Source organism: Centropristis striata, chromosome 3, assembly GCF_030273125.1.
Source record: "Centropristis striata isolate RG_2023a ecotype Rhode Island chromosome 3, C.striata_1.0, whole genome shotgun sequence".
Taxonomy (NCBI): Eukaryota; Metazoa; Chordata; class Actinopteri; order Perciformes; family Serranidae; genus Centropristis; species Centropristis striata.
This window is the reverse complement of record NC_081519.1, coordinates 45,271,224-45,295,214: the sequence shown is the minus strand read 5'-3', so window position 1 is coordinate 45,295,214 and position 23,991 is coordinate 45,271,224. Positions and strand designations below refer to the sequence as shown.

Below are 23,991 nucleotides of genomic sequence, written 5' to 3'. Positions count from 1 at the left end.
GTAGAGACAGAAGTCTCTCCAGTAGATCTGTCTCTGTAGAGACCTCTGTCTCTGTAGAGACCTCTGTCTCTGTAGAGACCTCTGTCTCTGGAGAGACAGAAGTCTCTCCAGAGACAGAGGTCTCTACAGAGACAGATCACTGTAGAGACTTTCTGTCTGAAGCAGCTGTTGGAAGGAGAGTTTCTAGACGATGGGCTCTGTGTTGGAGCAGCCTGAAGCCGCTATAAATAATCTTAAATGCTGGATCTGGTGGAGGCTGCTGCTCTGACGTTGGCTTGGCTGCTGTTTGAAGTTGAACCTGGAACAAGTCGGTCGACTGCTGAGTCATCGAAAGCTGCAGTTTAATGTGAAACAGCTGCTGCTTCTTTTATAGTTTTTTTGTGCTGGGATTTAACTCTTTGCTGGCTTCTCCAGGAAGAAACCCTGCTGGGATAACTGGGAAGTGTTCCAGTGACGAGGAGAGCCAGCCAGGAAACACCAGAGCAGCAGCCCTGCAGGTCACGTCCCATCAAAGGTTTTGGAATTTGCAGACTAAGTTGTAGTTAAAAAGATTTACGTCCTCAAAGTGTTTGTTGCGAGTCTAAATCCAAAGTTGTGCTTCTTAGATTCCCTGCAGTAAATGTGGATCATTTCCACGAGGAATGCAGTCGAGCAATCATGATGTTTATGTTTCATAGCTTTAATTCAGCTCATCATCTTTAAACTGTGACTGTTAAAAAAAGAACGACTTAACAAATCAACCTGCTGATCACCAACTCATTCATTCATGTAACCAAACAGACAGAAGCACTGTGATATCCCACATAATAAATAAACCACCGCTGTCACTGAATGAAATAAAGAAAATATGAAACTAAATGAGTTTTTTCTATTAAAAAAACAACTCTGGAGGTAAATGTTGACAATCAAACCCAGATGAGTTCTGCAGAGAAAGTTGATGTTTATAAAAGTGTTTTACTGCCACAATAACAAAAAATCAGCTCATTATTCAGCAGAACATGTGATCAGTTATGTTATTAGGACTTTTTCTGTGTTAACACTGAATACTGGAGCTTCCACCGCTGATAAAGGCTCTTTATTTATGTACCATTTAAGTCTGTTGGTGATCCTGCTTATGTTTCAATACTTAAAATTAAAAGCTAATTTCAACCAATTTAGGATTGAAATTTTGCCAAATTATTCAGTTTCAATAAGAAACATTTTGTCATGAGCACAAATCAGTTTATTTTGTTGTCACACTGATAAAAAGGTCTAAAACCAGATCAAACAGTAAATCTGAGGGAAATGATCTTGCTGCATGGACAGATAATTTACCTTGACAAGATTTATTAAATTAAGATTATTAAATCTAGAAATAAACATGTTGAACAGTTAAAATAATAAATTAACTCTTAAAACCAGATAAAGTAAAGCTGCAAGCAGTGATGAACTGGCCCGAGCAGAGTGACCTGATGATTATTTGGTTCTTACCAAGATAAAAAAAAACTTTAGATTTAGAATTGTTAGAGATTTACTGTTAGAGAAGATTTACTGTTTGATCTGGTTTTAAACACCTTTTTTACAGTTCATACCACTTATCGTTATGTTGAGTTATACAAATATTTTCTTGTTTCACAATATTCATTTTGTAAAAAGGAAAAAATGTTCGATATAACATGATGAAAGTTTCTTGTTGAAACTGAATTATTTGGTACGTAGCGATAATAAAATCCGTCCTGAAAGCATTAAAGTATCTTGTTCTAATGTGAAAATGTTTCGTGACTAACTGAGTGGAAACGTTTGTGATATCGTGGCAGGAACTCATTTTTACTCACTGAGGCGTTTTGATATCTGGAGACATCGAAGGCAGCTGGAAGCTTCAGCTGTCTCCTTTCAGGCTCCGCCTCCTCTGATGTCATTCCTCTGTTTCCCACAATGCTTTGTGCTCTGGTCACTGGTTGGACCGCGTGGGCGAGGAGGCGGAGCCTGAGACGGGACAGAAGCAGCTTGTGTGGCGGCGTCTCCGCCGGATCAACAACAACAACAACAACAAACACATGACGATAAAAACAACAGGAAAAATAAAGTCAACTGAGTTAAGTAAGCAAGTTAAGCAAGTTAAGTCTCTGTGTGCTTAATAAAATATTACTTTTAATTTAAAATAAATAAATAAATTAAAGTATTGAGCTGATCGGCTTGTGTGAGGCAGACGGAGACGTTATCACATGACCCGAGCTACAAACAGACCAGATCCAGAATGGGACGCGTCCACAACGCTGACCACGCTTCTTCTTCTATGGTTTCTAGTGAAACAGCCCAAAATATACCTCCAACCCTCTAGTGACTAGAAAAAACTATAACTATACCTCTTTGTTTTGGTCAAAATTAAGTGATAACTAAAAATGAAACCATGATTTCGTTTGTGCTTTTGTATGTAATTTATTCTACGTAAAGTCTTCCAGCTGGACTCTGGGCCTGTAAAAACTGTTGAAACCTGATATATTTAAAACAAGTCAGTGTGCTTCTGGGTGTTAAACGTTTTGTTTAACTAAAGGTCTTGGGTGAACGCGTCCCTAGATTCTGGATTCTGAACTAAAAGGTCACCTGAAACGTCTCCGTGTTAACAGAAGGCATCAGAAACTCTGGAGGTCTGAGCTGGTCGGGACCGGATCAGTCCAGAGTCCCGGGACAAAAACCTGAAAGTCTGAGCCCAGCTTCAGCTGCTGCTCAGTTCTGTTTCATCTGGTTTGGTTTGGTTCTCCTGAGCTCCAGGTTGTGGTCTGGATCCGTCCTGGTCTCTGGTCTGGATCCGTCCTGGTCTCTGGTCTGGATCCGTCCTGGTCTCTGGTCTGGTTCGGCCAACATTCAGTCTGAGAGCAGCTGGACGAAGGAGGATGGAAACAAACCTCTCTGGTCCGGTTCATCCTCTATATAACCATGCTGCACACACACACACACACACACACACACACACACATTGATTCTTTCATCACCAAATATTTAAATTTAGTTTCAAGTCTTCTTTTTTAAAGCACATATCTTAGTTTTAGTCCCAACTGTCATTTAATGATTGTTTTACTGTTTACAGATCCAGTTTTATCAAGTCTGGAGAGCGAAAAAAACACATGAAATGAGATTTTGAGCCAGACAACATTTAGCTTGAAAGCATGATGGAATTAGCAAGCTAGCATGCTAAAAGGTGGTGAATTCTGCTTTCAAGCTTTGCTGGTTACAGAAAATTAGCCAAACAAAACTCACTCATCTGGCAAAAGCAATAGCTGTGTTTCCTTTAGGGGGAAGAGTGGCCGCTGGGAAAGTATCAGGCCACGCCTCTCTAAAGTCTCAGGCCACGCCCTCTCTAATGTCTCAGGCCACGCCCTCTCTAAAGTCTCAGGCCACGCCCTCTCTAAAGTCTCAGGCCACGCCCTCTCTAATGTCTCAGGCCACGCCCTCTCTAATGTCTCAGGCCACGCCCTCTCTAAAGTCTCAGGCCACGCTCTCTCTAATGTCTCAGGCCACGCCCTCTCTAAAGTCTCAGGCCACGCCCTCTCTAAAGTCTCAGGCCACGCCCTCTCTAAAGTCTCAGGCCACGCTCTCTCTAATGTCTCAGGCCACGCCCTCTCTAAAGTCTCAGGCCACGCCCTCTCTAATGTCTCAGGCCACGCCCTCTCTAAAGTCTCAGGCCACGCCCTCTCTAAAGTCTCAGGCCACGCCCTCTCTAAAGTCTCAGGCCACGCCCTCTCTAATGTCTCAGGCCACGCCCTCTCTAAAGTCTCAGGCCACGCCCTCTCTGAAGTCTCAGGCCACGCCCTCTCTAATGTCTCAGAAGAAGAAGAGCCTCCGGCCCCCGCGGCTCGTTAAGAAGAGCCTCTGGCCCCCACGGCTCGTTAAGAAGAGCCTCCGGCCCCGCGGCTCGTTAAGAAGAGCCTCTGGCCCCCGCGGCTCGTTAAGAAGAGCCTCCGGCCCCGCGGCTCGTTAAGAAGAGCCTCCGGCCCCGCGGCTCGTTAAGAAGAGCCTCTGGCCCCCGCGGCTCGTTAAGAAGAGTCAGAACGAGTCTCCAAAAGTCTCCAGTAACACCAAAAAAAGCCGCTAGATTTGTCTCCAGTCGCTTTTTTGAAAAGAAGTCTCTAAGGGGGTCTGAAAAGTGGCTAAATATAGCAACAAAGTCACTAAGTTGCCAACACTGCTTCACCGGCTTTTACAAATGTTGCGTGTTGTTGTGGCGTCCAGTACTACGTCACATCCTGCTTAGTGTTCTATCCAATCAGCAACCAGGCTGTTTACAGGAGAGAATAAAGACCCTACTCTACTACAGGGACTAAAGAAGTCCTGACAAAAGACCCTCAGGACGGCTCGTATTCAGATTAGAGGCGTTTCAGAGAGTGAGACCCTCATTCTGGGTATTAGACTGTAGTGGAAACAGCCCTAATGTGCTTTTCTACAGCGTGACAAGAGTGTGTGACTGAAGCATTAAGTTGTTCAACTTAGTTTATTTCACTTATTTAGTGGCTAGCTTGTTAGCTAGCATTCTGCTGCCTCAGCTTTTGTCTCTCTTGAGGTCCTGTTTACCTGTTACAGACTGATTTCTGTAGTTGACATCAGGATGATACGTACCCACCAATCACTGTCCTCCTGCCCCAGGACCACCAGCACCTGACCCTCAGAGAAGCTCAGCTCGTCGTGGTGGTCCGCCTGGCAGTCGTACAACGCCTCGACCCGGCGGCTGGTCGCCCCCCGAGGCTGGAGCACAACAGCAAAACACTGACAATTATTTGGTTCTTACCAAGATAAAAAAAACTTTAGATTTAGAAGTGTTAGATCATTTATCTGGTTTTAAGAGTTAGGGTTACCCTAACAAGACGGGTATTTAATAGGGAGGGAGGATAATTTGAGGAAACTTTTTAGCTCATAATTTCGATTTTTAATCTCATAATTTCAATTTTTTAGCTCATAATTTCGCCTTTAATCTCATTGACCCAACTCGGGTAAAAATTTAAAAATTAATAGCGGCGGGGCGGGGTGTGAAAATAGATGCGGTTGCACCGGCGGGTCAAATTATTAAATAAATGCGGAGAACCTCGACCCAGAAACTCTTCTCATGTCGTCTGCTTGTTTAAAGCTTCTCACCAATGATCGGCGAGGAAGCGGCTGGGGGGCGGGGCGTCGCTGGTCGCTGTCGAAGCTGTGGGAGCGCGGGCTGGTCGGAGAGCTGGTGGGCGGAGCCTTCCTGGTCGGGTGCAGGAAGTGGGAGGAGCTGTCATCACTCTCCGCCCTCCGAAAACCTCCAACAGGGACAGAATATAACTTTAAATATTAAAACTTACATATAAAACTTAAAATATTTACATTCATATTCAGGAATCTGTTTTTCAGAGGACAGAAATCACCTTTTATCTACTGATAATAACCTTTTTACATTTATGTGTGAACATTTTTACTACAAAATAAATATGATGCAATTTACTGTAAATCTGCCTTTAAAAAAAAGAAGAAAAATAGACTAAGAGAGTATTCTAGGAATGCAACAAAGAAGAAGAAATCCTTCGGGACTAAGAATAAAAATAAATAAATAAATAATAATTTAAATAAACAGTCGGGACCTCGCAGGCCGTTACCTGATCGGGCCCAAAAAGATGAATAAGAAGCTGGAAATAGGAACTTACACTTTTTAAATAAAGTAAGTTACTTACAATTATTTCTATTATCTATTAAGCTGCAAAAAACCTATTAAATCAATTAATTATTTTGCTATTAATGAGCCGAAGTCCAAGGCCACACACTTAAATTAATGCAAACGTTTTCACATTTTATTCTACTAATTTTTGACTAATTTTGACTTTATTTCTAGAATAAAGATCATAAAAAGCACAGATGTAAGAGAGATGTAAAGTGATCTGTTTTGAGTGTTGGATAACAGATTATATTTACAGTCCAACCTGTGGAGGAGGAACGGTAAGGGAGAAATAAAAACTAAAGCCATAAAAACTTCTTCACATGATGGATTCATCAGACTGATAAAACAGATGTTTGTGGACAGGAAGTACCTCGTTCTCGTTCTGGTCTTTCAGTCAGCGAGCTGAGAGGAGAAGACGGACTGGAACAGACGAGAGGGAGATTATTTTACAATTATAATAATAATTATAGTTTATTATCTCAATATAAAAACTGTAGTTCCCCTTCAGTCCACCAGAGGTCAGTACAGTCTCTCTGCAGGTCTCAGGGGGTTTAAATCAAGTTTGTATTTTTGAATTTATTTATTTATTTGCACCATAAGAAAAGACAATTACAAAAAACAGAAATTAAACTAGAAAAGTAAGTGTGGGAGAGGTTAAAACCCTCTATGGGCTAATAAAAACAACAACAATGAGAGAAAACAACAACAAACAACAACAAAACAGAAAACAATACAAGTGTCATTTTATAGCACAAGCAAAATAGGAACTTAAAGAAATAAAAACCTGGTGTGTGTATAAGTGTAAAATTATTATTATTATTATTTGAGTGTTTGAGCAATAAGAGATAATGATCCAATGACAACTAGACTGGAAAATAAACTATTAGGGCTGAATATATATATATATGAATATGATAATTCCTGCTGTCTGGAGCCTCTGGAAGCAAAATAAAGTGTGTATTGAGACTTTTCTTCTTCTTCTGTTTCTTCAGATATGAAAATGATGATTTCATTAAAAACAGAAAAAGCTGCAGCTGTTATTGATGTTTATCTGGTGTTGTTATTTTTCTGAATGTTGTAGATTTATCTGTTTACTGCTGCCTTTGATTTCTTCACATAATCACATATAAAATGTGCTCATGTGAACTGGTGTTACTGTGTAACTTTCACACTTTTGTCTATAAAAATGGAGAATCCAGAGTGGAATGATGTCATGACGGGCCGAGAGCCAATCAGAAGACTCGTTTCTTTAATTGGGGTTTATTCTTCAGGTTGTGTCTCAGATACTCACACACACTTCTTAAAGGAGGAGTCTGGACCGCTGTAGATCCTGGGACTGGCTGGTAACCTGAACTCTACACACACACACACACACACACACACAGAGACACACACACACACACACACACACAGAGACACACACACACACACACATAGACACAGACACACACAGACACACATAGACAGAGACACACACACACACACACACAGAGACACACACAGACACACACACCCCCACACACACACACACACATAGACACAGACACGTACCCAGAGTTAGCAGAGTTAGCATTAGCTCGTGAGTGTGGAGGTTAAGCTAGTGCAGAGAGCCTGGTGTTACCGTGCTTGCTGGACTCGGAGCTGCTCCTCTTGTGGCGGACGGCGATGGGAGGAGGAGTCGACTTCCTGTTTCCTGTCAGGGAGAAGAACACCTCCCCCTCTTCCTCCTCCTCCTCCTCCTCACCACCTCCTTCCCCACCAGCAGCAGGAGGAGGAGGAGGAGGAACATTAGGAGCTGGAGGACAACAGAAACAGATCATTGTTTCTGTTTTCAGAAGATATCGTGTCAATAATCACGTTTTAATTTGCTGTTGATGGAAACTCAACTCTGCTGTGAGCTGATGGATTAAATTTACCACATTAAACATTATAGTTTGGGTAGATTTAACCTATTAGTGTGGTATTACTACTTTAACTTACAGGATCATCTCAATAAATTAGAACACACTGATAAAAAGGTCTAAAAACCAGATCAAACAGTAAATCTAAAGGTCTAAAACCAGATAAAACAGTAAATCTAAAGGTCTAAAACCAGATCAAACAGTAAATCTAAAGGTCTAAAACCAGATCAAACAGTAAATCTAAAGGTCTAAAACCAGATCAAACAGTAAATCTAAAGGTCTAAAACCAGATCAAACAGTAAATCTAAAGGTCTAAAACCAGATCAAACAGTAAATCTAAAGGTCTAAAACCAGATCAAACAGTAAATCTGAGGGAAATGATCTTGCTGCATGGACAGATAATTTACCTTGACAAGATTTATTAAATTAAGATTATTAAATCTAGAAATAAGCATGTTGAACACTTAAAATAATAAATTAACTCTTAAAACAAGATAAATGATCTAACACGTTTTTTTTTATCTTGGTAAGAACCAAATAATTTGCAGCGTATGATGTAAAGTCCATTTCAGTTGTTCAAGTCAACCAAGAATTGAGTCACATAGATGACAGACTGTTTACATATTAAACAGACTTTTACTTCATTAAATGTAAGCCATAATCATTATAATTAGAATAAATTAAATAAATGAAGACATGAAATGTTTCATTCTGTGAGTAATGGATCTATAGAATGTGTTATTGAATTAGTCACATTAATAAACTTTTCTATCATATTATAGAAACGTTACAGATGTGAAAATAAAACAGACAACACTCAGAGTGGGACCTGACCTTTGACCCTGGGGGGCAGAGGAGGTGCAGGTGAGGAGGGAGGAGGAGGAGGAGGGCTGGAGGAGCAGCCAGAGGGCCGGCTGTGGAGCTCCATGGCCATGGCCAGCCTCCTCCCCACACTCAGCAGACCTCCTCCTGCTCCTCCTGAGACCCCCGAGGAGGAGGAGGAGCAGAGCGGGGGACCGGAGGAGGAGCAGAGAGGGGGGCCGGAGGAGGAGCAGAGAGGGGGGCCGGAGGAGGAGGAGGGGCCGGACTGACTGAAGCTGAAGGGCCGCGAGGTGAAAGAGAAGGAGGAGGTGAAGGAGGAGGAGGAGAAGGAGCGCTCCTTCTTCACGGGACCGTTCTGAGACAGAAGAAGAGTGAGAGGCAACAAATTAACATTATTATTATAATTATTAATGTTTGGACTCAATGTGAGCAAGACTGAACTACATTTAGATACATTTATAAAGTCTTCAGACAAACAGATGCAGAAGAATAGAAGAAGAATAAAACAGAATAATAATAATAATAATGTGATATAAGAAGAATAGAAGTTCAAATTAATGTCATGCTTAATTAAAAAACACATATATATATATATATATGTATATATATATATATATATACTATTAATGATAATGACAACAATAATAATAATAATGACTAATTGTCTTTGAAAAATTGTCTTATTTGTGTTTTATTACTCAGAGTATTTAAACAAAATGTTGGTAGTTGTTTCTAGTATTTGTGTGACAACAAAGAGCAAAAGAAAGAAATGTAAAATGTGAAAATTAATTTGTGTATCTTCCTGCTTCACCTCCACAAAGTTTCATGCGAACACGTCCCGTAATGTTTCATGTGATCCTGCTGAAAAACAGACAAATCAAACCAAAAACCTAAAACAGTACTAGTCACCTTTTCATCAAAGTCATCGTCGCTGTCGTAGAGATCGTCATGGCGGAGACGCCACTCGTACTCCACATGGACGTGATGGTCAAACTGGTTGGACTGGGCCTGCTGCAGCTGCACCAGAACAGGAACAGGAACATATTTAGTAACAGGAACAATAACAGTAACAGGAACAATAACAGTAACAGTAGGGCTGCATGATTATGGCTCGCGGAGAAAATAGAAATGCTACCTAATGCTCGCGGAGAGCCGCGGCTGAGACGCTGCTGAACCGTTCCGCAGCGCGCCCGGTTAAATGATCTCATTGATTAGTGATGAGCCACCCGGTGGAAATCAGGCTTTACTCATCTTAACAAGCCTCGTTAAGAAGAGCCACCGACCCCAGATGCTCTTTAAGAAGAGCCTCCGACCCCAGATGCTCGTTAAGAAGAGCCACCGACCCCAGATGCTCGTTAAGAAGATCCTCCGACCCCAGATGCTCGTTAAGAAGAGCCTTCGACCCCAGATGCTCGTTAAGAAGAGCCTCCGACCCCACGGCTCGTTAAGAAGAGCCACCGCTTAAAATTTGATTAATTGTGCAGCCCTAGTTAACAGTAACAGATTCAGTGAGTGACATCATGTGAGACTGAGGTCAGAGGTCAGAGGTCATAAACTCACCAGCGCCTCACAGTGGCTGTGCTTCAACCTGCGGCTCACGTCCAGAGCCGTCTCTCCAACCTCGTTCTCTGTTCACACACCAACAAGATCAATTATTACTCACATGCTTTTCTTCATCAGGAAACAATTTTACATAGTTCTAGGTTTGTGAGGATCTGTTGAGAGTGAAGATTACATTTAGTCATTTATCAGACGCTTTTATCCAAAGAGACTTACAGAAAGAAAAGGGAACAATGAAGGTCTAGTGGTCTGAGAGGCGTTCGTGCAGCAGTAATCAGGTCTAGAGAGGATTGGTTAAGGAGGAGAGTTGTGGTGTGGTCTAGGAGAGAAGCTCCTCTCTGAAGAGCTTCAGGAGGTTTTTGGGAATCAGGAAATTCTGAAGATATCTTTGAAAGGTAACTTGTAAACTTTCCAAAAGAATTTCCCAATTCCCAAAAATGTTCTTGCATTTTTAAAAGTCCCCACTTTCAAAAAATGTCCTTGCTTTTCAAAAAGTCCTCACTTTCCAAATAATTTCCAACATTACAGTCCTCACATGTACAGTGTACCAACGTGCATGTGTGTGTGTGTGTGTGTGTATTATTGGTGTGTGTGTGTGTGTATTACGTGTGTGTGTGGTGTGTGTGTGTGTGTGTGTGTGTGTGTGTGTGTGTGTATTACGTGTGTGTGTGTGTGTGTGTGTATTACGTGTGTGTGTGTATTACGTGTGTGTGTGTGTGTGTGTGTGTGTATTACGTGTGTGTGTGTGTGTGTGTGTGTGTGTGTATTACGTGTGTGTGTGTATTACGTGTGTGTGTATTACGTGTGTGTGTGTGTGTGTGTGTATTACGTGTGTGTGTGTGTGTGTGTGTGTGTATTACTGGTGTGTGTGTGTGTGTGTATTACGTGTGTGTGTGTGTGTATTATTGGTGTGTGTGTGTGTATTACGTGTGTGTGTGTGTGTGTGTGTGGTGTGTGTATTACTGGTGTGTGTGTGTGTGTGTATTACGTGTGTGTGTGTATTACGAGTGTGTGTGTTGGCTCTGGCTCTCAGCAGCAGCCGAACACAGTCGGTCTTGTTGTGCTGGACGCTGTAGTGCAGCGCCGTGTTTCCTCCTGACGTCTGCGAGTCCACGTTAGAGCTGAAGACAAGAACACACACACACACACTCAGGTAACCAGATTACCGACAGGTGAACATCAACTCTCTGTGATGACATCATCAGAGGACTAACTGACCAGTTCTGAGCCAAGAAGTCGACGATGTGCAGCGACGTCCTGTCAGCCAATAGGACGGCCAGATGGAGCGCCGTCTCGCCTCTCTCCTGTTGCCATGGAAACAGACTCATGAGGGGCTGTGTGTGAGTGTGTACCTGTTGGTGTGTATGTACCTGTGTGTGAGTGTGTCCCTGTATGTCTGTGTATACCTGTATATGAGGGGCCGTCAGGGACATAATTCAGAATTACAATTCACACACACACACACACACTCACACACACTCACATATAAAACAAAACACATTCACACACACTAGTAAAAACCTCACACACTTACAACGGAAACGCATTTCAGTTGTAAGTGTGTGAGGTTTTTACTAGTGTGTGAATGTGTTTTGTTTTATATGTGAGTGTCCCTGTGTGTGGGTGTATGTGTGAGGGTAGGGCCTGGCTGAGGGCGGTCCCCTGAGCGTGTGGTGTACTTGTATGTGTGACGGTAGGGCCTGGCTGAGGGCGGTCCCCTGAGCGTGTGGTGTACCTGTATGTGTGACGGTAGGGCCTGGCTGAGGGCGGTCCCCTGAGCGTGTGGTGTACCTGTATGTGTGAGGGTAGGGCCTGGCTGAGGGCGGTCCCCTGAGCGTAGAGCTGGATCAGACTGTGTGTGGTGTACCTGTATGTGTGACGGTAGGGCCTGGCTGAGGGCGGTCCCCTGAGCGTGTGGTGTACCTGTATGTGTGACGGTAGGGCCTGGCTGAGGGCGGTCCCCTGAGCGTGTGGTGTACCTGTATGTGTGAGGGTAGGGCCTGGCTGAGGGCGGTCCCCTGAGCGTGTGGTGTACCTGTATGTGTGACGGTAGGGCCTGGCTGAGGGCGGTCCCCTGAGCGTGTGGTGTACCTGTATGTGTGACGGTAGGGCCTGGCTGAGGGCGGTCCCCTGAGCGTGTGGTGTACCTGTATGTGTGAGGGTAGGGCCTGGCTGAGGGCGGTCCCCTGAGCGTGTGGTGTACCTGTATGTGTGACGGTAGGGCCTGGCTGAGGGCGGTCCCCTGAGCGTGTGGTGTACCTGTATGTGTGAGGGTAGGGCCTGGCTGAGGGCGGTCCCCTGAGCGTAGAGCTGGATCAGACTGTGTGTGGTGTACCTGTATGTGTGAGGGTAGGGCCTGGCTGAGGGCGGTCCCCTGAGCGTAGAGCTGGATCAGACTGTGTGTGGTGTACCTGTATGTGTGAGGGTAGGGCCTGGCTGAGGGCGGTCCCCTGAGCGTGTGGTGTACCTGTATGTGTGATGGTAGGGCCTGGCTGAGGGCGGTCCCCTGAGCGTGTGGTGTACCTGTATGTGTGATGGTAGGGCCTGGCTGAGGGCGGTCCCCTGAGCGTGTGGTGTACCTGTATGTGTGAGGGTAGGGCCTGGCTGAGGGCGGTCCCCTGAGTGTGTGGTGTACCTGTATGTGTGACGGTAGGGCCTGGCTGAGGGCGGTCCCCTGAGCGTGTGGTGTACCTGTATATGTGAGGGTAGGGCCTGGCTGAGGGCGGTCCCCTGAGCGTGTGGTGTACCTGTATGTGTGACGGTAGGGCCTGGCTGAGGGCGGTCCCCTGAGTGTGTGGTGTACCTGTATGTGTGACGGTAGGGCCTGGCTGAGGGCGGTCCCCTGAGCGTGTGGTGTACCTGTATGTGTGAGGGTAGGGCCTGGCTGAGGGCGGTCCCCTGAGCGTAGAGCTGGATCAGACTGTGTGTGGTGTACCTGTATATGTGGGGTAGGGCCTGGCTGAGGGCGGTCCCCTGAGCGTAGAGCTGGATCAGACTGTGTGTGGTGTACCTGTATGTGTGAGGGTAGGGCCTGGCTGAGGGCGGTCCCCTGAGCGTGTGGTGTACCTGTATATGTGAGGGTAGGGCCTGGCTGAGGGCGGTCCCCTGAGCGTGTGGTGTACCTGTATGTGTGACGGTAGGGCCTGGCTGAGGGCGGTCCCCTGAGTGTGTGGTGTACCTGTATGTGTGACGGTAGGGCCTGGCTGAGGGCGGTCCCCTGAGCGTGTGGTGTACCTGTATGTGTGAGGGTAGGGCCTGGCTGAGGGCGGTCCCCTGAGCGTAGAGCTGGATCAGACTGTGTGTGGTGTACCTGTATGTGTGAGGGTAGGGCCTGGCTGAGGGCGGTCCCCTGAGCGTAGAGCTGGATCAGACTGTGTGTGGTGTACCTGTATGTGTGAGGGTAGGGCCTGGCTGAGGGCGGTCCCCTGAGCGTGTGGTGTACCTGTATGTGTGAGGGTAGGGCCTGGCTGAGGGCGGTCCCCTGAGCGTGTGGTGTACCTGTATGTGTGAGGGTAGGGCCTGGCTGAGGGCGGTCCCCTGAGCGTGTGGTGTACCTGTATGTGTGAGGGTAGGGCCTGGCTGAGGGCGGTCCCCTGAGCGTGTGGTGTACCTGTATGTGTGAGGGTAGGGCCTGGCTGAGGGCGGTCCCCTGAGCGTGTGGTGTACCTGTATGTGTGAGGGTAGGGCCTGGCTGAGGGCGGTCCCCTGAGCGTGTGGTGTACCTGTATGTGTGATGGTAGGGCCTGGCTGAGGGCGGTCCCCTGAGCGTAGAGCTGGATCAGACTGTAGATGTCGCAGCTCTGTGTCGCCTCCTGCAGGCCGAGTCGCTGCGCTGCAGGAGAGCTGTGGCTCCGCCTCACGAAGTAAACGTCCTGATACTTGGACAGGATGAAGTCTTTACGCTCCCCCCTACACACACACACACACACACACACACACACACAAAAACACACACACACACACACAGAGACACACACACACACACACAAAAACACACACACACACACACAGAGACACACACACACACACACAGAGAGACACACACACCAAACATTTACAGTATCAACTCATATAAAAGGAAACATTATTTACTAGAATAACAGATTGTGTTTGTTTGTGCGTGTGTGGTTGTGGTTGTGTGTGTGTGTGTTTATGTGTGTGTGTGTGTGGTTGTGTGTGTGTGTGTGGTTGTGGTTGTGTGTGTGTGTGTGTGTGTGTGTGTGTCTCTGTGTGTGTGTGTGTGTGTGTGTGTGTGTGTGTGTCTCTATGTGTGTGTGTGTGTGTGTGTGTGCGTGTGTGTTTGTGTGTGTGTGTGTGTGTGTGTGTGTGTGTCTGTGTGTGTGTGTCTTACATGTGTGTGTGTGTGTGTGTGTGTGTGTGTGTGTGTGTGTGTGTGTGTGTGTGTCTTACATGTGTGTGTGTGTGTGTGTGTGTGTGTGTGTGTGTGTCTTACATGTGTGTGTGTTGCGAGGGCTTCAGAGAAGGACTCAGCAGGTTCGCCTCCAGTATCTCGTTGAAACCAGAGTTCCCAACGTTCCTCGCCAGCTGGGAGGAAACAAGACACAATCTGCTACCAGCAGCCTTCATGACATCACACCAGACGATGTTAGCAACAATCTGTTGTCTCTGTTAGCGTTTGTTTCTGTCTGGACAGGAAGATAACGGTCTGCTCCACGTATAAACTGACAGATCAACGGACCGAGAGGCGGAACCTTCTGGAGAGTTCTACCTCCATTCTTAGTCAAACATGAGGCTGTAAAACTGGTTTATGGTAATGATACTTGGTCTGAGCAGCTGATGATGTCAGAGACTCAAACTCAACATTTATTGACGTATTGTAATAAAGTTGAACTGAACATTTATTGACGTATTGTAATAAAGTTGAACTGAACATTTATTGACGTATTGTAATAAAGTTAAACTCAACATTTATTGACGTATTGTAATAAAGTTGAACTCAACATTTATTGACGTGTTGTAATAAAGTTGAACTGAACATTTATTGACGTATTGTAATAAAGTTAAACTCAACATTTATTGACGTATTGTAATAAAGTTGAACTCAACATTTATTGACGTATTGTAATAAAGTTGAACTGAACATTTATTGACGTATTGTAATAAAGTTAAACTCAACATTTATTGACGTATTGTAATAAAGTTAAACTGAACTGGGACGTTTCCTGCTCATCGTTCATCATCGAACCATCAGAGAAGCAGGTGAAGACTTACTGTTGGAGTCAGATCTTTTAGTTTTAAAGGTCCCCTCAATGCGTTTCTCAACACCTACCAGCAGGTCTGAGGTCCCCAGACTGTCCAGGCTCAGAGACTGGATCCTGGAGACGTGGGTCCCCATCTCCCGGTGGATCCCAGAACACTCGATACAGGTCAGGATGCCCAGGTTGGTGGAGAGCCATCCAGGATCTATGGAGAGAGAGATTTAAATGTATAATCCCATAGGATCATAATAATAATAATATAATAATAATAATAATAATAATAATATTAATATAATAATAATAATATAATAATATGCTTAGAACATATAAAACAATCTGAGTGGTTCATTCTGCACAACGAGTACTTTTACTTTTGATACTTTAGGTACATTTTGATGCTGATACTTTTGTACTTTTACTTCAGTAAGTTTTCAATGCAGGACTTTTACTGTAGTGGAGTCACTTCACAGTGTGTATTAGTACTTTTACTGTAGTGGAGTCATTTCACAGTGTGTATTAGTACTTTTACTGTAGTGGAGTCATTTCACAGTGTGTATTAGTACTTTTACTGTAGTAAAGGAACTGAATACTTCTTCCACCAGGACTGGGAACATTCTGAATACATAAACCACAAAATAAACTCCGTGCAGTGTTGGTAAATTGATTGATTGATTGATTGATTGATTGATTGATTGATTGATTGATTACCTGGAGCTCCACAGTCGCAGCAGCTGTTGTTTCCCGGCATCCTCCTGATGTCGTCAGTGATCGATCGGGTCAGATCCTCCACGCTGCTCTCACCTCCTCCTCCTGCTCCTCCTGCTCCTCCTCGCCTCCCCCCGTCCAGAGCCTCGTTCAGCGCCTCCTGCTTACTGTTGCTGAGCACCGAGATCCAGCTACACACACACACACACACACACACACACACACACACTGTTATTAATGATAATTAACATAAATCAGGACGATCAGCTGGTCAGAATAAAGTTTATTTGTGACTCACGCCAAACATTCAGCTTCATCTTCAGCCAGGAAGTGGTAGGTCCGATTATCTGGAGGACAGAGTGTGTTTTTAGGATTGACATTGTGAGCTTTTTCATGCTTTTCAATCTCTTCAACTGTTGAATATGGTGAGTTTTTACCTCAAATATTGGCTCCAGCTGAGTTTTAGTTGCATGGAGTTTAAATGATATTTCAAAAGTATGTTCTATCACCAAAACGTGCTCGTTTCAAGTATTTCTGGTTTATTTTAATGTTACTACAGTCGGGCTTTTCAAGACACAATTGCTCAAAATAAGAATATTTGGAATTATTTTAAGACATCATTGTTTTTCCAGTTTCTAGATATTTTTACTGATTTAAAGAATTCTTACAAAGAAACATTAACTTACTGCTCTGGCAGATAATTTGACTTGTTTCGAGGATTTATTTGCTTTATTCTATTTATTTATTCCTTATTTTTTGTTAGTTGGTTCTTGCAGTGTGTGTGTGTGTGTGTGTGTGTGTGTGTGTGTGTGTGTGTGTGTGTGTGTGTGTGTGTGTTTGTGTGTGTGTGTGTGTGTGTGTGTGTGTGTCTTACGAGAGATGAGGTCGAAGCATTTCTTGTCCTCCACGCTGGGTTTGACCTGACAGGTGAGCAGGTTCAGTCTGGTGGGAGGTTTATTAGGCTGAGAGAGAAACAACAAGATTATAAGGATCATTATTACAGGTCAAAGGTCAGAGCTCACACACACACACACACACACACCCAGGTGGACTCACGGTGGCGTGTGCGATGGTCAGGTAACAGTCGTGGACTGAACATTTTCTCTTTTGCCACATTTTCCTCAAACTGAAACACAAACAGACACACAAGTTTAGTCCTCATATTAATACTACTAATAAATGATCCATCAATAAAGCAAGAAGCGTCTGTGTGTGTGTGTGTGTGTGTGTGTGTCAGCTCTGACCTTTGACCTTTAATAATGATCCTTTTAATAATCTTGTCTTTTGCATCCTGGATTTTGAAGATTTTTTAAAATTCATTTTTCTAAATATCATTATTTACGTAGGACGTGTTGCAGCATTGCTCTGTTTCTGATTGGACGCCTTTTAGTGGAGCTCCGCCCCTTTTAGTGGAGCTCCGCCCCCTTTTGGTGTAGCTCCGCCCCATTGTGTGATGGCCTACACCTGGTCAGTAACACAGTAATTCTCTCTGGATTTCCACCCTGACTCATCTCACCTGAAGTCTATTTATCTTCCTATCTTTAGGAGTTTAAAGTGGCTACAAGGTTCCATTTAACAATAATATTATAATAGTTTCCAGCAAATATCAATGTTCAGTGTGTATGTGCTGGATGGTGTGGTACCTTATGAAAAGTGTTTTATGGAGTTGCAGACAAATACAAACTTCCTACAGGCACTGCACTAGTCTGGTAAACACCAATGTTGTAAAAGGGACCAAAGAAGACACAAAATGATCAAAAAAAGACACAAATGACCAAAGAAGACACAGCTACCAAAAAAGACACAAAATGATCAAAAACCCTAAAATGAGAAGTGTGTGTTTCAGTGTGTGTTTCAGTGTGTGCGTTAGTTTGTTTGTGATAGTTTTTACCCGTCGCTCTTCTTGTAGAGGAATCCTGTCCTTTCTGTCCCGAACTGTTTGTCTCCCAGCAGCTGATGCATGCTGTACACCTGCTTAGGGAGAGAGTCCTACACACACACACACACACAGACACACACACAAACACACACACACACACACACACACACACACATCAAGGTTATTATAGTTAATGAAAACTAACGAAAACTAACTGGATTAGAAAACAAAAAATTACAAAGAAATTAAAACTAAAACTGATGAAAAATCTTAAAACTATTATAAGCATGATACATACACATTAGTAACCTGTTGAACAGTGTTTCAACGGTAGTGAGGTGTGTGTGTGTGTGTGTGTGTGTGTGTGTGTGACCTGCTCTGTGTGGACTACAGGCCTCAGCTGATCTCTGAGAGTCACCAGCTGCTTCTTCTCCTCCTCCTGACGCTGCTTCACCTGCACACACACACACACACACACACACACACACACACACACACAACACACACACAACAGACACACAACACACACACACATGAAGATTTCACTAATGTAGCAGGTTCACATGTGAATTACACGAAAACCACATAAATGATCTAACACTTCTAAATCTAAAGTTGTTTTTTTATCTTGGTAAGAACCAAATAATCATCAGGTCACTCTGCTCGGGCCAGTTCATCACTGCTGGCAGATTTACTTTATCTGGTTTAAGAGATAATTTATTATTTTAAGTGTTCAACGTGTTTATTTCTAGATTCAATAATCTTAATTTAATAAATCTTGTCAAGGTAAATTATCTGTCCATGCAGCGAGATCATTTCCCTCAGATTTACTGTTTTATCTGGTTTTAGACCTTTTTATCAGTGTGTTTAGTTTTTGTTTTTTCTGTATTTCCTACGGGCTGTTGGCGCCATCTACGGGCTGTTGGGGCCACCTACGGGCTGTTGGCGCCACCTACGGGCTGTTGGGGCCACCTACGGGCTGTTGGGGCCACCTACGGGCTGTTGGCGCCACCTACAGGCTGTTGGCGCCACCTACGGACTGTTGGGGCCACCTACGGACTGTTGCCGCCACCTACGGGCTGTTGGGGCCACCTACGGGCTGTTGGCGCCACCTACGGGCTGTTGGGGCCACCTACGGGCTGTTGGCGCCACCTACAGGCTGTTGGCGCCACCTACAGGCTGTTGGGGCCACCTACGGGCTGTTGGGGCCACCTACGGGCTGTTGGGGCCACCTACAGGCTGTTGGGGCCACCTACGGGCTGTTGGGGCCACCTACGGGCTGTTGGGGCCACCTACAGACTGTTGGGGCCACCTACGGGCTGTTGGGGCCACCTACGGGCTGTTGGCACCACCTACGGACTGTTGGGGCCACCTACGGGCTGTTGGGGCCACCTACGGGCTGTTGGCGCCACCTACGGACTGTTGGGGCCACCTACGGGCTGTTGGGGCCACCTACGGACTGTTGGGGCCACCTACGGGCTGTTGGGGCCACCTACGGGCTGTTGGGGCCACCTACAGACTGTTGGGGCCACCTACGGGCTGTTGGGGCCACCTACAGACTGTTGGCACCACCTACGGACTGTTGGGGCCACCTACAGGCTGTTGGGGCCACCTACGGACTGTTGGGGCCACCTACGGGCTGTTGGGGCCACCTACAGACTGTTGGGGCCACCTACGGGCTGTTGGGGCCACCTACGGGCTGTTGGCACCACCTACGGACTGTTGGGGCCACCTACGGGCTGTTGGGGCCACCTACGGGCTGTTGGGGCCACCTACAGACTGTTGGGGCCACCTACGGGCTGTTGGGGCCACCTACAGACTGTTGGGGCCACCTACGGGCTGTTGGGGCCACCTACGGGCTGTTGGCACCACCTACGGACTGTTGGGGCCACCTACGGGCTGTTGGCGCCACCTACGGGCTGTTGGGGCCACCTACGGACTGTTGGCACCACCTACGGACTGTTTGCGCCACCTACGGGCTGTTGGCGCCACCTACGGGCTGTTGGGGCCACCTACGGGCTGTTGTCGCCACCTACGGGCTGTTGGGGCCACCTACGGGCTGTTGGGGCCACCTACGGGCTGTTGGGGCCACCTACGGGCTGTTGGCGCCACCTACGGGCTGTTGGGGCCACCTACGGGCTGTTGGGGCCACCTACGGGCTGTTGGCGCCACCTACGGGCTGTTGGGGCCACCTACGGACTGTTGGCACCACCTACGGACTGTTGGCGCCACCTACGGGCTGTTGGCGCCACCTACGGGCTGTTGGGGCCACCTACGGGCTGTTGGGGCCACCTACGGTCTGTTGGGGCCACCTACGGGCTGTTGGCGCCACCTACGGGCTGTTGGGGCCACCTACGGGCTGTTGGCGCCACCTACAGGCTGTTGGCGCCACCTACAGGCTGTTGGGGCCACCTACGGGCTGTTGGGGCCACCTACGGGCTGTTGGGGCCACCTACAGGCTGTTGGGGCCACCTACGGGCTGTTGGGGCCACCTACGGGCTGTTGGGGCCACCTACAGACTGTTGGCACCACCTACGGACTGTTGGGGCCACCTACGGGCTGTTGGGGCCACCTACGGACTGTTGGGGCCACCTACGGGCTGTTGGGGCCACCTACAGACTGTTGGGGCCACCTACGGACTGTTGGGGCCACCTACGGGCTGTTGGGGCCACCTACGGACTGTTGGCACCACCTACGGACTGTTGGCGCCACCTACGGGCTGTTGGCGCCACCTACGGGCTGTTGGGGCCACCTACGGGCTGTTGGGGCCACCTACGGGCTGTTGGGGCCACCTACGGGCTGTTGGCGCCACCTACAGGCTGTTGGGGCCACCTACGGGCTGTTGGGGCCACCTACGGGCTGTTGGCGCCACCTACGGACTGTTGGGGCCACCTACGGGCTGTTGGCGCCACCTACGGACTGTTGGGGCCACCTACGGGCTGTTGGGGCCACCTACGGGCTGTTGGGGCCACCTACAGACTGTTGGGGCCACCTACGGGCTGTTCGGGCCACCTACGGGCTGTTGTCGCCACCTACGGGCTGTTGGCGCCACCTACGGGCTGTTGGCGCCACCTACAGGCTGTTGGGGCCACCTACGGGCTGTTGGGGCCACCTACGGGCTGTTGGGGCCACCTACGGGCTGTTGGCGCCACCTACAGGCTGTTGGGGCCACCTACGGGCTGTTGGGGCCACCTACGGGCTGTTGGGGCCACCTACGGGCTGTTGGGGCCACCTACGGGCTGTTGGCGCCACCTACGGGCTGTTGGGGCCACCTACGGACTGTTGGCGCCACCTACGGACTGTTGGCGCCACCTACGGACTGTTGGGGCCACCTACGGGCTGTTGTCGCCACCTACGGGCTGTTGGCGCCACCTACGGACTGTTGGGGCCACCTACGGGCTGTTGGCGCCACCTACGGACTGTTGGGGCCACCTACGGGCTGTTGGGGCCACCTACGGGCTGTTGTCGCCACCTACGGGCTGTTGGCGCCACCTACGGGCTGTTGGGGCCACCTACGGGCTGTTGGCACCACCTACGGGCTGTTGGCGCCACCTACGGGCTGTTGGGGCCACCTACGGGCTGTTGGCGCCACCTACGGGCTGTTGGGGCCACCTACGGGCTGTTGGGGCCACCTACGGGCTGTTGTCGCCACCTACGGGCTGTTGGGGCCACCTACGGGCTGTTGGGGCCACCTACGGGCTGTTGGCACCACCTACGGGCTGTTGGCGCCACCTACGGGCTGTTGGGGCCACCTACGGGCTGTTGGCGCCACCTACGGGCTGTTGGGGCCACCTACGGGCTGTTGGGGCCACCTACGGGCTGTTGTCGCCACCTACGGGCTGTTGGCGCCACCTACGGACTGTTGGGGCCACCTACGGGCTGTTGGGGCCACCTACGGGCTGTTGTCGCCACCTACGGGCTGTTGGCGCCACCTACGGGCTGTTGGGGCCACCTACGGGCTGTTGGCACCACCTACGGGCTGTTGGCGCCACCTACGGGCTGTTGGGGCCACCTACGGGCTGTTGGCGCCACCTACGGGCTGTTGGGGCCACCTACGGGCTGTTGGGGCCACCTACGGGCTGTTGGGGCCACCTACGGGCTGTTGGGGCCACCTACGGGCTGTTGGGGCCACCTACGGGCTGTTGTCGCCACCTACGGGCTGTTGGCGCCACCTACGGACTGTTGGGGCCACCTACGGGCTGTTGGGGCCACCTACGGGCTGTTGGGGCCACCTACGGACTGTTGGCGCCACCTACGGACTGTTGGGGCCACCTACGGGCTGTTGGCGCCACCTACGGGCTGTTGGCGAGTGTTGTTGTTGTTGTTGTTGTTGTTGTCGTACCGAGTTCAGGACTCCGTTCAGCTCCTCCATGTACTGCTTCAGCCTCTGAGTGGTGGACACACACTCCTGCAGGAAACTACACACACACACACACACACACACACACACACACAGAGATACACACAATTAATATTTACTGCAAACACAGTTATGTAAACAATGATTGGACGATCCTTTTTCTCAATATACAAAATACTCAATCAAAACTTTATCATTGCCTCCAACCACAAGAAACAGTCAGTAAGTTAAACATTCAACCAAGTTTCATCTTGGAAAAAGATCATTTAGGTTGACTTTTTTTCTGCTTTTTTTATTTTTTTTTATTTAACCTTTATTTAAACAGGTCGGTCCCACTGAGACACAAAAACCTGTTTTTCAGGGGAAGCCTGGCCGAGACAGCAGCAGGTTAAAGTTACAACAATAAGACAGACAGTGCATCAGGACAGAACAGACAATAAAACATGGAGCTACAGTAAAATACAAACAGCCAGACAACACAGTCAGATCGGCATGGACAGCACAAGATCATGACATCATCAACAACAAGTGCAAAGGCGATACGAGTCTGCTTCAGATCTCTCAAGAGTTTTTAGAGGACGTGAGCGTAATAAGGTCCTGCAGATTGAGACTCTGGAGCAGATTCCAGGCTGAGGGAGCCCGATACATAAAGCCTGTTTACCGAGGACGGTGCGGACTTTGGGAACAGTCGACCGGTATGTATCGTTGGAACAAAGACTGTAGGAGCTGTGGGTCCTGATAATGTAGGTGCTGTGGGTCCTGATAATGTAGGAGCTGTGGGTCCTGATAATGTAGGAGCTGTGGGTCCTCATAATGTAGGTGCTGTGGGTCCCGATAATGTAGGTGCTGTGGGTCCTGATAATGTTGTCACACAGGTATGTGGGGAGTAAACCCAGAATGGTATCTGGACATTTAACATGTTTTATTGATAATAACCAAAATAATTATCAATAAAACCATGTTAAATGTCTAGATATCAGCTCTTAAATTAAACTCTTATCAGATATTTTTGTTGTTATCATTATATTATGATTATTATATATGAACCTTTAGTTGAACCAGACATTAAAATGAACCAGAAACTGAAGAAAACGAGAAGGTCTGATCGTTGATTCCATGACTATAGGTTTGTTTGTGTGTGTGTGTGTGTGTGTGTGTGTGTGTGTGTGTGAGTGTGTGTGTGTGTGTGTGTGTGTGTGTGTGTGTGTGAGTGTGTGTGTGTGTGTGTGTGTGTGTGTGAGTGTGTGTGAGTGTGTGTGTGTGTGTGTGTGAGTGTGTGTGTGAGTGTGTGTGTGTGTGTGTGTGTGTGTGTGTGTGTGTGTGTGTGTGTGTGTGTGAGTGTGTGTGTGTGTGTGTGTGTGTGTGTGAGTGTGTGTGTGTGTGTGTGTGAGTGTGTGTGTGTGTGTGTGTGTGTGTGTGTGTGTGTGTGTGTGGTCCTACTTGTTGTGGCTGTGATAGTGTTTGATGAGGTTCTGCAGAAGGTCGACTCCTCTCTTCGTCTTTATCTCGTTGACTTTAATCAGATACTGAAACAGAGACAGAGGGAGAAGTTGAGGAGCAGGAGGAGGAGGAGGAGGAGCAGCAGGAGGAGGAGGAGGAGGAGCAGGAGGAGCAGGAGGAGGAGGAGGAGCAGCAGGAGGAGGAGGAGGAGGAGCAGGAGGAGGAGGAGGAGCAGGAGGAGGAGGAGGAGCAGCAGGAGGAGGAGGAGGAAGAGGAAGTAGGAGGTTAAGAGCAACAACACAAGGAGGAGGAGGAGCAGCAGGAGGAGGAGTAGGAGCAGGAGGAGGAGGAGGAGGAGCAGGAGGAGGAAGTAGGAGATTAAGAGCAACAACACAAGGAGGAGGAGGAGCAGACATCAGGGAAACATGAGCTAGAAGGAGCAGCAGGAGGAG

General features: G+C 47.5%; 1 protein-coding gene and 1 long non-coding RNA gene across 2 annotated transcripts in view; one reads left to right on the top strand and one right to left on the bottom strand.

Annotated features, from left to right (window-relative positions):
• The first annotated feature begins 12 nt into the window (after nucleotides 1–12).
• Nucleotides 13–7,991, top strand: LOC131968370 (uncharacterized). The gene is made up of 3 exons (XR_009394038.1): nucleotides 13–29; nucleotides 120–1,249; nucleotides 7,737–7,991. It is a non-coding gene; the product is annotated as an uncharacterized LOC131968370 (long non-coding RNA).
• unm_sa1614 (un-named sa1614) overlaps nucleotides 1,602–23,991 on the bottom strand; it is a 34,741-nt gene continuing 12,351 nt past the window's right edge. Inside the window, exons 7-29 of the mRNA XM_059329201.1 lie at nucleotides 23,540–23,625; nucleotides 22,082–22,157; nucleotides 18,113–18,193; nucleotides 17,752–17,849; nucleotides 16,917–16,986; nucleotides 16,735–16,822; nucleotides 16,159–16,207; nucleotides 15,864–16,051; nucleotides 15,227–15,360; nucleotides 14,390–14,481; nucleotides 13,659–13,845; nucleotides 11,155–11,240; nucleotides 10,942–11,057; nucleotides 9,937–10,004; nucleotides 9,286–9,393; nucleotides 8,611–8,731; nucleotides 8,389–8,550; nucleotides 7,275–7,448; nucleotides 6,945–7,008; nucleotides 6,024–6,073; nucleotides 5,107–5,261; nucleotides 4,594–4,719; nucleotides 1,602–2,919 (exon numbers count right to left, since the gene is read on the bottom strand). Coding sequence (XP_059185184.1) covers nucleotides 2,845–2,919; nucleotides 4,594–4,719; nucleotides 5,107–5,261; nucleotides 6,024–6,073; nucleotides 6,945–7,008; nucleotides 7,275–7,448; nucleotides 8,389–8,550; nucleotides 8,611–8,731; nucleotides 9,286–9,393; nucleotides 9,937–10,004; nucleotides 10,942–11,057; nucleotides 11,155–11,240; nucleotides 13,659–13,845; nucleotides 14,390–14,481; nucleotides 15,227–15,360; nucleotides 15,864–16,051; nucleotides 16,159–16,207; nucleotides 16,735–16,822; nucleotides 16,917–16,986; nucleotides 17,752–17,849; nucleotides 18,113–18,193; nucleotides 22,082–22,157; nucleotides 23,540–23,625 — 2,454 coding nt within the window. The 3' untranslated portion in view covers nucleotides 1,602–2,844. The remainder of the gene's footprint in view (nucleotides 2,920–4,593; nucleotides 4,720–5,106; nucleotides 5,262–6,023; nucleotides 6,074–6,944; nucleotides 7,009–7,274; nucleotides 7,449–8,388; nucleotides 8,551–8,610; nucleotides 8,732–9,285; nucleotides 9,394–9,936; nucleotides 10,005–10,941; nucleotides 11,058–11,154; nucleotides 11,241–13,658; nucleotides 13,846–14,389; nucleotides 14,482–15,226; nucleotides 15,361–15,863; nucleotides 16,052–16,158; nucleotides 16,208–16,734; nucleotides 16,823–16,916; nucleotides 16,987–17,751; nucleotides 17,850–18,112; nucleotides 18,194–22,081; nucleotides 22,158–23,539; nucleotides 23,626–23,991) is intronic.